Source organism: Phaenicophaeus curvirostris, chromosome 4 (assembly GCF_032191515.1).
Source record: "Phaenicophaeus curvirostris isolate KB17595 chromosome 4, BPBGC_Pcur_1.0, whole genome shotgun sequence".
NCBI classification, from domain to species: domain Eukaryota; kingdom Metazoa; phylum Chordata; class Aves; order Cuculiformes; family Cuculidae; genus Phaenicophaeus; species Phaenicophaeus curvirostris.
The window spans coordinates 13,943,584-13,956,414 of NC_091395.1; the positions used below are offsets into that span (position 1 = coordinate 13,943,584).

The 12,831-nt window shown below is 38.7% G+C and overlaps 1 protein-coding gene across 8 annotated transcripts in view; it reads left to right on the forward strand.

Moving 5' to 3' along the window:
• GAB1 (GRB2 associated binding protein 1) overlaps window positions 1-12,831 on the forward strand; it is a 101,029-nt gene that overhangs the window by 50,620 nt on the left and 37,578 nt on the right. For all 8 annotated transcript variants that reach the window (XM_069855296.1, XM_069855301.1, XM_069855300.1 and 5 more), the window contains exon 2: window positions 8,084-8,378. In XM_069855296.1, the coding sequence (XP_069711397.1) occupies window positions 8,084-8,378 (295 nt within the window). The remainder of the gene's footprint in view (window positions 1-8,083; window positions 8,379-12,831) is intronic.

The following is a 12,831-nucleotide window of genomic DNA, read 5'->3' on the forward strand; positions in this document are numbered from 1 at the left end:
TATGGTGAAATGTTTCATCCCTGGCCATTAATGTGAAAGCAGCTGTTGATATCAATGGAGTGCAGGCTTGACCTTTCGACTTTGGATTTATTGTGTCTTTATATATTTGTTTTGGGGAGGGTTTTTTTATTATTTTCCTGTGCATTGCTCTCATGCAACTCGTCACTGTGTACACCCATGGGCTCGCGATAGTGGAACTCGAGTGAAATAACATGGCTGGTGTCTTCTCTGGCTTGTATTGTTAAGGGGGTCTCGTCAGCAGTCCAGTAATTCTTGTGATAAGTAACGTACAGACACTTTTGAAAAAGGGCAGAGCCTATGCTGAATGTTTGCTTTCTTAGAATCACATTTGGGGGGGGGGGGGGAAGAAGTGAAATCTAATTAAGAGCTGATGAAAAGACTTGAAGCAACTTTTAAAAAACAAACAAACAAACCTTTGTCAGGTGAATACGCAAAAACATTGCTTTTCAAATAAATCCATCTGATGCAAAGCCAAGTTGTGATTTGGCTGGGTGGTTTTACATACTTATCAAGAAGTCTGATCTTTAGGAGGAATCTCGAAGGAAGGAGATGCCGTGCCCTTGCTTATTGATTCAGGGAGACTTCAGAAGTTGAAGAAAGATGAGGGATGTAGAAGAGAAGGAAAAGTGAACCATATCTGCTATCAGTCATAGAGCAAACCAATAGGAGGTGACTTGCAAGAGGAAGGGGATCAAGTAGCTGCATTGACTTTCCTAAGAAGAAAAAGCCTAAAAATAGGAAAAGAGGCTCCAAACTGCAATAAAGTGAGTCAATAAATGGAGGAGTTTAAAATAGGAGATGATGTGATCGGAATGAGAGAAGGGGGATTGTCCTGGCAGTATTTTAATTAGGATGGATATGGGAAAGACTAGAAATGGAAATGATTAGAACATACTCATGATCGGTGAGGAAAAGACCAAATTTTGGAGATGTTCTTAGAAACAGGGCAGCAAGCTAAACACCATGTAGATGTGCGGGTAAGGGACCTGCAGCAGATGTAGTTCACCGTATGCTGTGACTAGCATCGTGCCATGACAAGTTTTATGTTTTCATTGCTGACAAAGCAGTGAGAGGACATAGCAGAGCTAAGGCCACACAGGGAACACATTGCTGGTAAAACTGTTAGGGAGTTACGTGTTAGCCGTGTAGGGTGGGTGGTATAAAGCAGAACAATTAGAACTGAAAGGCAAGTTTGCAAGTGATCACAAATGACAATATTTACAGGTACAAGAAGTGTATAAGATGATGTAGGAAGGTAAAGGATGATCTGGTCACTTGTCCTAGCTTGGAGACAATGAAATGAGGGCAGAAAAGTATTTATTGAAGTGTCTGATGCAACCAGTCATAGTAAAGATCAGTTTAATGTGAATTAGATGATATGTGCAGACCTAGCTGCTCAATTGCACTGGGAATTCGCATAAAGCTTTAAAAACAAAACAAAACAAAAACCAAAAAAAAGGCATGAACCTCCATGCAAAATGGAAAGGACTATGAAAATATTCATTTTAGTTTTAGATTCACAAAAGAAAGTGGTGCTTGGTGCTCCATTGTCTGACTGGTGTTTTGCAGTTTTTTGGACATTTCAATTAGTCGTGTAACGCCGGGAGACTAACTCACATGCTGAAACGTCAGTTCAGAAACAGTGCTCACAGTAAATCTGTGTGGAAGTATTGTTCAGCTGTGTTTTCAGTGTTTTCTTTTGTTTATTTAACAAGCTAAAGTTAGAATCGACAGCACAAGACTAGAAAATGGTGACAATAGTTTGAAAACAGGAAATTTTGGCCTTGTGTGTATTCGGAACAGATGATCAGGATGATGGCCAGGAGAGTGGAAACTTCCACTGAGACTGTTTTTTCCTTATTTTGCTCAGTGAGAAAAGATGGTGCTTCCTGGAAAACAAGTCTTAAGTATTTAAAGAAAGTCCTAGTCAGTATTTTTCTCTTATCACGTTTGTTTATTTTGCAGCAATCTGTTTACACTTCTTGGTATTTAACACTGCTAAAAGCAGAATGTTTGGAATATTGTCAAATCTTGGGAATGTTGTTTCTGCTGTTACAATTAAGACACTAAATGTGCTGGTTTATGCTCAGTTTAGTTGTTATATCGATGCCATCATTTTTAGGAAAGAGGATGGCAGTTTCCAGTAGATGTTATGACAGTGGTTTCCTGAAGTAGCTAATAACTACGTACCCTTCAGTTCTGGTGCTCATAATATGACTTTTTTTGGGTTTGTTTCTTTGTTTTTGGTTTTGTTTTAAAAAAGCTTTAAAAGATTTCTAGAAAACGCTTTCTGAAAAACGCTTCTTAATTTATTTCCCTGTAGAAATAGACAAGTGTTAATTTCTCAGGGAAATCATCAGCTGAAATTTTGAAATTTCATGACTTTGGCATTAGTTCTGCAAGCTGCAAGAATAGTTAGATGAAAAAAAGTAGTTTTGTACTGGAAGTACGGTTACCTAACGTGACCTCTCTTGGCTACTTCCCGGCAGTCCTCCCAAATATGTGCCTTGTGGGATGAAGCTCATCGGTGACAGTTGTCACTGGTCTCTGTCTGCCACAGACAGGATTTAAAAAGAAGCATCATGTGAAGGAGCACTTATTTCTAGTTCATTTGAACTTCTAATGGGATGCAGACCACAGGTTTGATGCAAGAGTTAGTGAAGCTGTACCTGAGGTGTGCTTGTCTCCTGTGATGAACGGAACACCTGACCACTAGAAATGTTGTGGCAAAAAGGAGAAGAAATACTCAAATTCTCCTGTTTGTGATCATCTTGTTTGTCAGACTTGTAGCAGTTCCAGTGTTGTTTAACCTTTGGACTGGAAAAAAGTAAATGGAGAGGGATAGATGAAATAATTGGGAGCAAAAATCATAAAGATAACTTAAGTCTTGATCCCAGTAGACAAGTGAGAAGACCTTAACAGTATGTTCAGGACTTAAACGAATCTCCAGGAGGGTATTCTGAAGTGACCTTGGTTTTTTTTTTTTTCCTTCCCTCTACTTCTCTCTGGTTCATGCTCTGCTGTCTTCTACTTTGTAGGTTCTTTTGGAGCAAGGAAATATTCTGTTGTATGTTTGTAAAACATCAAGTGGATTTTTTTTTTTTTAATCCTTCCCTGTGCCCCTGGGTTAGTGGCCTCATTCTTACAAGTCTTAGTTGACTTCTCTGGGAAAAGAGGATGCCAAATATTGCCCTTTTAAAGTGCTCTCTGTGGACTATAGAGATCAAAACCTAAGCACAAATGTCTGCACACCTTAGAGATGAGAGAGAAAGTCTGGGATTTGTAGCTTTATTCTTGGATCTGCTAGTCATACAGGAGAGAAAGATTTATTAGCGGTGTTACCTGAGCAGGGATGTAAGCAATACGCTCTTTGGCTTACAGCACTCCACAGTTTTGGAGGTTTTTTTTCTGACTGGATGCCACCTAAGAGGGAAAAGGTGGTAAATATGCTAGAAGAGGAAAATGCTTTAAATGAATTGAGGATTAAGGGTAATAATACTTAGCAAACCAAAGAAGGACAATTGGCCAGTTTATCAGTAAGCAGAGTTACTTGATGCCATGACATCAAATGCTGTGTAAAATTGACCAGAAAAGGTTGGTTTTGCTTTTACATTTCTAAGCTTTCGTTTAAACGTTTAATGTAATTATTTTGGCCTCTTGAGCAACAGCTTGAGGGAAACCAAATGGAAAGTTAAATCCTTTTTAAAACATGAATGTAAATTATCTACTCTTTCCTGCCCCTTCGTCCTTCCTTTCCCTGTCCATTTACGTTTACATCCCCTATTTCCTACATCTTTGAGCTGCAGGCAGCAGCTGAATGAGGTAAGTCTTGAATGTATATGATGGGGGAAAACATGATCCACAAATGTAAAGATTAAGAGAGGCTTAAGGGAGGTATAGCTCTGTCTTCAAGAGATGCAGTTCTTATAAGGTGATTGTATTGTAAATCTTGTGTGCTGCATACAACTTTAGCTAGTCTCTTAAAAAAAAAAAGAAGAAAGCCTCCAACGCTGTTAAATGTTTTCTGTTTTCTGCCAATTTCTTAGCTGATTCCCTCGCTTTTAAATCAGCAGTTTGCACATATGTGAGTGGAAAAACTAAGATTGTCAGAATTGCTTGTTTCTGCTTTGTAAGCTGCTCTAAAAAGCTGTGTGAAAAACACAGAATTCCATTATTCCTTTGATCATTTGATGCTTTGTGGGTGAGCAGCTTGTCACATTTTAGGCTATCTCAAAAACAAGCAAACAAGCTTGTTTCTATAGTTATGATGGTCTCATGATACGATGGTCTCATGATACGAACAGCACAATGTTTGGCAGGAACGGGGATGTCCTATGTTAGGCCAGCTGATAGGCTTTGCAGCTCGAAGGAGAAAACAAGCTGAGGGGCACACAAGGCCTTTCTTAGTCTGAAACAAAAGCAGCAAATCTTGTTAAACCTTGTTTTGTAATAACTGACAAAGCCTACACAGGCTTTTGTGAACTTGATTCCTGTGACGGCCATGCTACACTCTTTAAAAGGAACAATTATACTTCTGATTTATTTGATCTGCATACTCTGTTTTGTAACTAGGTGTTGGTATACTTACAAAAGGTATTTTAAAATCCTTATTTATATTAATAATGCACATTTTATATGTATATATATATAAAAGTATTTCATTAAAAACCCCACCTTTTCTCCGTTTGCTCAAATATAGTTCTAGAATTAAATGATATTGGGACAAAATGTTTACATCCCACACTGGCTGTTTTTTTGACTTCTCAAACTTAATGCAGTTGACTTTTAGCACAGAAAACCAGTGTTTGATAATGGATAGCTGATATCTTCAATAACGTAATAATTAGTCACTCTAATTTTCCAGTGGCTTAAGTCAGTTGTATCTTCTTTGGTGATTTTATGATATAGTCTGTAACATGGTCTGTAAAAGAAAATGCAAAATTTTCAAATGAAAAAGCCCAAATGGGTAAAAAAAAATAAATTAGCATAAATATGTATTTGCAGATGTGTATGCTCTCTTTCAGAGATTTCTTTTTGGAAGGCCAGTACTGAAGAAGCTCTCTTCCTTACACATATACACAGTATTCTGTACTTCAGTGGGGCAGTCTGCAGCTTTCATTACAATGGCAAACACTGAAATGTTAAAAATAGATCAAGCTTTAAGAATCCCAGATATTTTCAAATAACAAAGAGTGATTTATGTGGGGTCATTTTGCACTTTGACAAAATATAGAGGCACTTTTGTACTGTGATTAGCGAGGGTGCTGATGTCAGTTCGCTTGTCTAGCTTTAAGCTTTATTCTGCTGCTAAATTGTGCTTTGTACTGTAATCCAGAGAACCTTTGTATCTGCCTTATTAGTGTGTAGTTTATGGAATTGCTTTTCTTTTTGAATATAATCTGTGCCAGTTTCAGTGAGTGTGACTCATTATATGACTGAAATAAACATTCACATATGCGCTGTGTGAAAACTCTTCAAAAATAGTAGCAGGTGCTGGTAGGCTAAATTCAATGTTTTAAGTCCTTTATAGTTACTACTTTGTAGCCTGAAGGGCTGAAAGCAAATTCCATTTAGCTGGTTGATTTTTCTGATTTTTTTTTACTCATTTACTCATTAATGCTCTACGGAGATTGTCAGGATTGTTAAGATTCTTTTACTCCTTAACACAGTACTAGAAATAAACTTCTGGAAGAGTCATACTTGATTGGTAAGAGGTTGTTGATGATGTTACTCAAATTGTGAGACAAAATGCGTTGTGCTTCTCAGTTGCTCTTGTCGCTCTCCTGTCTCTAATCTCTTTCCTCCTGGCTTAAGTTTTAAAATTTCATCTGAATGACTGAAGGCTGAGGTTAAAGATAAAGCTAGTTCCTGAAGCAACAGAGTTTTGCAGTTTGGTTCGTAACGGTTATCTCTAATTGACCGTGTCTGGAGAGACAGCCTATGGTATTGAAGTTTCCTGTTATCCCAGCATCAAAGTTGTCACTTGATTTGGAAACAGGAAACAAAACAAAGGTTTGCTGGTGTTTTTGGCTCACTGTTAAGCACTGTTATCAGCTGTGCTACTAGAAGATGCTTGCATGGGAATCTAAATTGAAGAGGTTTCATCTGTTAAATCTTCTGCTTTTGTGGTTTACAGTTCACTCAGTTAAACTTACTGCTACTGTGGAAATAGTTGCTTGAGACCTTGACTTGACTCACGCAGTTCAGCGTTTAAAGGCAGATGCTGTATTCACAACTACAGTAAATATACTTGTTTTATAAAATATAAAATTGGTTTAAAATAACTTACAGAGGTAGCTAGAGAATGGATCATAAGCCTTAATTAAGCTGCCTGGCATTTTTGCCTTAGTCTTGTTTTCTGTATTGTCTTTTCATAACAGCCTCCTAAGCTTGATACCCACAAAAGGCGTCCCCACTTGACAGTGAGGGGTTTGTGAGTCTCTAACGCAAAGCTGAAGGTGCTGGTTCAGAGCTGGAAGATGGCAGTGCAGTTCTCCCTCTTTGTCCTTTATGTCCTCCCTTCGCTAGTTTGCTTGACAGTAACAGCTACATTACATAAAAATGAAATGGAAACACTCCTGTGCCTCAAGAAAATGGGTCCGAGTCTTTTCGTAATACATTATAAGAAACTCCTGTTTCAAAGCTACATCCCATGCGTAAAGGGCATCACATATCTTGACCTCTTTTGGGCCCATCCTTGCTGATTTCATTCCTTTCCTTGATTAGCATTCAGCCAGGGCTGGCCAAAAGGAGAACTTGCCGGCCATTTGAATATCCTAAAGAGGTTTTGAACGGGGTGTTTGGGGCATGGTGTGAGTCTGCGGTGTAAGGTGCAGTGGCTCGGCTACTGCATTGATTTGCTGCAGTCTCCAGCTTTGCTGAAAAGTGCAAAACAGAAATGGACAAAGCAGTGATGGCTCCTCACTGCGTTCAGGCTTTACTTTCAAATTTTTCACTGTGAATGCGTTGCTCTTCTAGTGGGCAATGGCAGTGTGTGTATTTTCTTCTCCTGTGCCTGCTATCTGGGTGTTTGTGCATATAAAGAAGCTTATAGCATAGAATGCTATAAGAATGATAGAGCTGGGGAACCAAGTGGGGAAACAAAAATACTGTTGGTAACACCAGGACTGTTGGCTGCAGACCTTGCTTTGTTGGTTTGAGTTGGCATCTTTGGCGAGAATTATGCCAGGTAACAAAGACCCATGGGAATGAAAGGCAGCTGAAGATTAGTTGGAAGATGAGGCATTCTAGTTGTGCTTTTCTCCCAGACCAGCTTCTTTCTCTTTGCAGCAGCAGGGAGGCTGATATAATAAGCATAGCGTCAGATTGTGAAATGTTTCTTCTGTGGATATACCTTCCTCAGAGACTGGGTTTTTATGCAGGAAATCTTCACTGTTTGGTCGTTCTCTCTGTCCTAATCTCTCTAATGCTTTTCAAAATTATAATGGAGGGATTTTTTTCTGTAAGAAGTACTGTTGCAGAAAGATTATGAAATTCTGAGTGCAAAGTTCCCGTAACGTAGAGGAGAGCATACAATGTGAGCGTTGTCTGTTCCTCAAATCCAGGTTGCTATTGTTCAGTATCAATGAAAAATTCAGAGTTAAAATTCATCAGCCCAATGCAGCAGATACTGGAAACAAGACACTGTGGAGCACTTTAAGATGTATTTCATTTTGCCTTCCCCATGCCTGCATCAGCTTCCTTCAGAAGTTGTGCACACCTTTTTTCCCTCTCCTGGTCCCCTCCACCCTTTTTTCTTTGCTGCATCCTTTCTCATTTCATAAATAATGGTTTAATTCGTTATTGAAAACGAATTTCAAATACAGAAGGAATAAAGTTTAAAATACAAATTCGCTAATCCTCTAGTCCACTGCTGTAACAATATGTAAATAGATAGTGTTGAATGTAGGTGGCTGGTATATAATCTCCTACAATTATAATTGAACTACTTATTATCACTCGGTTCAACCCAGGCTGAAACCGTACACAAAAGGTAAACAGTCTTAAAGTATGATTTCTTCCTTCTAATTTTTCTCCTTTTTGTTCTCTCTCCAATTTTCAGGCATGGAAGAGGAGATGGTTTGTGCTTCGCAGTGGCCGTTTAACGGGGGATCCAGATGTATTGGAATACTACAAAAATGACCATGCCAAGAAACCTATCCGTATTATTGACTTAAATTTGTGTCAACAAGTGGATGCTGGATTAACGTTCAACAAAAAAGAGTTTGAAAACAGTTATATTTTTGATATCAACACTATAGACAGAGTTTTCTATTTGGTAGCAGACAGCGAGGAGGAGATGAATAAGTGGGTTCGATGTATCTGTGATATCTGTGGGTTCAACCCCACAGATGAGGGTAAGTTTTGTTGGTTTTTATAAGAAAGTGCAATGCCTACATATAAAGTACGTTTCAAACATCGGATGGCTATCTTTAGCTGGCCTGTGTTTTAAAACTTGTATGCATTGGCCATGAAACTTTTGTTACTCTGAAAAAAGATGTAAGTAGAACACAGAGAGATATTAAAACTTTGCTGCAAATTAAGAGTGCCATAGAACTAGGGTGATGCTTTTCTGTTTTGCATGATATTAGGTTTTGAGAGGATAGGGAAAATCTTTAAGTAAAATAATGCAAAACAGAAGATCATCATAATCATCAAAGGAATCCCATTTGGTATAAAAATGTATGGTTATGCAAGCAGGAATGAGTGCAAAATGTCAAGTTTCTAATATTACCATTTCTCCGTCTGCTTTGTAACTTGGAAAAAAAAAATCCGCCCCCCCACTGGCTGAAACAAACAAAAAATAACTTGTAGTTATCCACAATCCAGCTCTAATCCTACCAAAATAGGCGTTGTGTGAAAGCAGCTTGTAGCGAACAGGATGATGTGTTTCATTCCCACAAATACCTTGTGGCCATTGCTTGTCCTGAATCTGTCCTTATTTATTTACTTATTATTCCTGCATTCCTTGTGGAGATTAGTGGGTTGCATGACTTGCTGTAGCACTGTGCACAGTCCCAAGAAAAGATTAAATAGAAGTGGTAAGAGTTATAAATAAAGCGTGCCTGACTGAAGGATCTAGAATTAAACTTGATGTAGGATTGTGGATTGAGGGATGTGGGGAAAAAATGGCTTGCATCTCTTCCACTCCTGCCAAATCTTCAAAAATGACTGGAAAATGTTGTTGCTTACTGAAAAGGGGCCTTTTCTTTCTCCTTATTGCACTTTTGAACAAAAACTTCATCTATGAATTACCACTCTAATAGCGTATTTGGTGAAGGGTGCTTGTTTTGACTGTTCCAGCATGTTTTTATGACATCCTAAACGTAACCGAGACTACCCACAGTATATTTCTCAGAGTGATTGCCATGTGATTCGGTATTCAGTCTGCCCAGCATCCGTTAACATATGGGAGAGAGGTAGGCACGTCAGTGGATAATACACTAGTGCACCAGTGCAGCTCTGAGCAGGAGGCACTCAGAAATCATTGCTTTTGGGAACAAATTAGGAATCTGGGGGCTAAGAAGGAAATGTGCTTACCTGGCATCTCTTGTGTATGCGAGAGTGCAAAAGAGCGCGGGTTCATTGTGTGGAACAGAGAGGTAGGGTAGGGTCCCCACAAAGCCATGAAGCCTTTCCTTGCTGAGAGCTGGTGTCTTGCTGATTCTTAAATTTCTGTTGATGCTCCATCTTCTGTCGAACTGAAGATGAAACATGCTACAAATACAGAGAAAATTAACTATGCCCTCACTGTCTGCTTGGACCAACACTGCTTTTTGCTTCAGTCCATTGTATTAGTAACTCCTTCCCATTATACTCGGCTTGTTTCATCTTTGGCATTTTACCTTTGTCTGAATTATCCCAACACCTTTACTTTACATAACTGAGAGTTGACAGTACTGTCTTTTTTTTATGAGTTTAGTATTTAGTATTGAGGAAGAATTAAAAAAGGAAGAAGGGAAAATAAGTTGCTGAATGTTTATTGCCGAGTTCTTTTTACAAGAAAAATCTTCCTACTAATGGAAGGGCGAGTCATAAACATACTTTATAAAATCTGTTTTAACCTACAGTTTATTTTGAGAAGTTAAAGACCGGATGGAATTCACTGCAGACAGTAAGAAACCACTCCTATTTTAGCATGGAGTTAAACAAAAAGAGATTGTATGGGGTATAACCAACCTTCCCTGTTGCCAGTGGAAGATAGTTTTTTCCAAAGTTAGACGAATTGTCCCCTGCCAGGCTGGTTAAGGGTCTTGTTACGAGAAGACCGTCATTGGGATACTTTGCCCGGTTAAGGTCTAGGGATACCACTGACTTATTGCTCCTGCTGCTGCTCGTTTATAAGCCCAGTCCAATTACCTCCTTGGATTTGCAAGGAAAAACCTCTAGGAGATCGTGGTGGTTAGTGCCATTAGAAAATGACTACAGAGTTGTTATTTTATTGTTGGGAGGAATGAAGGAGAAAGAGTTAATCATAACTGTGGAGAGACCATGAAAGAGCACTTTAGACTGTCTCTGAGCTTCTCCTTCCATACTTAGTGAAGACTCGGAAGTTCTTATGATAAAAAGTTTGTATTTTCTGTTATTCCTTTTCTTAAAAATGAGAGTTTTCACAGTAATTTTTAGGTATCTAGTGCTCTGTTTAGACCTTCCAACTAGAATTTGATTTATGCTCATGAAATCTGTTCATTCTGAAGATCTGCATTGTATTTGGACTGAGCAGACATATTTACGTTCTTTAGTCATATTTACAAGCCACAGAGCCTCTAGCTTTCTGATTGCATCACAGTGTGGTGTAATCTGTAATACTACATTACGGTTACGGTATATGGCTTTTTATAGTGACTTTCTTTTAAGGAAGGATTTGCAGTGATTTAGGTCTTTTCAACATACATCAAGGCAAACATGAAGGAATTGTTTCTTTTTCTTTAAATAAGCTAAATAATCCTTTTGCTTTTGTAAAGAAATTTCTAGCTACTTCTTATGTTTTCATCAGCTGGTGTTCTTTATTTCCAAACGGAAGCTGTAAAATTTGTTTCTGTAGCATCTTTCTTTTAAGAATGTATGTGCAGAGGTGAGGGGAGCTACATGCGAGCGTGGACTTTAGGTTCACCGCCAAGTTTCATACTGCATTTTTAACATTCACGTTTTCTCTTTAAGGTCACAATACAATAGGTCATTTAGAGGTTAAGTTCTAACTATAAGCAAAAATATGTTGCCAGTGTTTTGTGTGCTCTGAACTCCGGTGAGAGACGTTCTAGGATGGAGAGACTAAATGGACATGAGAAATGACCATTCTGCTCTGCCTGGCAGACCTCAGATGAAATACTGTGGCTTGAGCCTCCAGAATGATGAGGGTAAATAAACATTTAAGAAATGGTAGATACAGAGAAAAAGGATTTTTAAAAGTGATTGAGGAGGAGGAAAGTTGAAGGATTTAGTTTTCCTGGGAAAAAAATACTGCGCGAAGAGTTGACTTTCAAATTGTAATAAACTGTGATAAGGAGGACATGTATCAGCTCTTATCTGAAGAGAGAAGTAATTTCTTTTTCAGTAAGTGATGTAATGATAGTAAAAGAACCTTCTAAGGCTATTTAAGCACAGGCTGTGAAAGCCCTTCCCTAGGATTGAGTAGACATCTATGATGAATGTTTTATTTGTGATCCAGCTCCATGTTTCTGTAGTTTAGTGAATTGAGTGCTTGGCAAAGCAGAGGAAGGAGGAAATAATCTAACTATATGCAAACGTGTTACTTGCGTGTGTTCATTTGAATTAAGTTAGCAATAACAAAGTAAAGCAGAAGAAGAAAAGGAAAGGAAAGAACAAGACTTTGAAATCTGCAATTACATTTACACAAATTATTACATGTGGTAATGAAAGTTTCTGTCATAAGGACAGAAGAGCTGCATCTTGCTTCACACACGGCACGTTCAAAGTTTGCAGTATTTCTGTTCAGGCAGCTGCAGTCTGGTATCTGCCTCTCATGCCTTCTGCATTTTGAACAGTAAGTTTATCATCAGGTAACTATTTTTTAATGGTGTTCTGATAATACGTGCCCTGCAGGTTGATCGTAGCTTGGGTGCAACATCAATGACGGGCAGAATGAACATAACTCCACCTTCTAATCCTGACTCCCTTGTATTGTCTGAAATGCTGTGTGGTCAGGCGTCACTGCTGCTACGCTGTGCTGGAGATCTGCATGTCAGATCAGGATAGCCCTCCGCTGCCCGTAACACAAGCTTGGAACAGAAAACAGGCTCTGCCATGAATAACTTAGTGTCTGCAGTGAAAGACATCAACATTGGAAGAGGTGAAAGCAAATAAGGTGGTTTTGACCATTGTGACAGATAAGCAGTGTCAGTGCTTCAGCTGCTGGACTGTTGAACTCTGTGGATTTTTGAGAAGAAATTTTCAGGGGGTCTTTGATAAATAAATAGTGGACATTAGAGGTGTTTAGTGTCCCTTTCCTTCATGAAGGGTTTGCCTGTAAGAGAGAAAAAGTGTTTCCTTTGACAAGAAGATGACAGAGGCTGGCACACTTGGCAAATCAAAATCTCCATCTCAGTAACATATGATTAATATTAGACACCTTGGTCATGGAAGGACTCAAAAGTGAAGAGAAATAGCATGAGCTTTTAGACGAAGGCAGGGAGGCTCCAGGGGAGCATAGAGAGAAGTATGAGAGAATAATACCTTGGAGTAAGCTTAAAAGGAGTCTTTGCAACAACGTTACACCATTGAGATTATGTACTTAACAAGTTGAGGGGTTTTCTTATCTCTTGGATGTGATTAACCAGAAAGAAAGTCAGC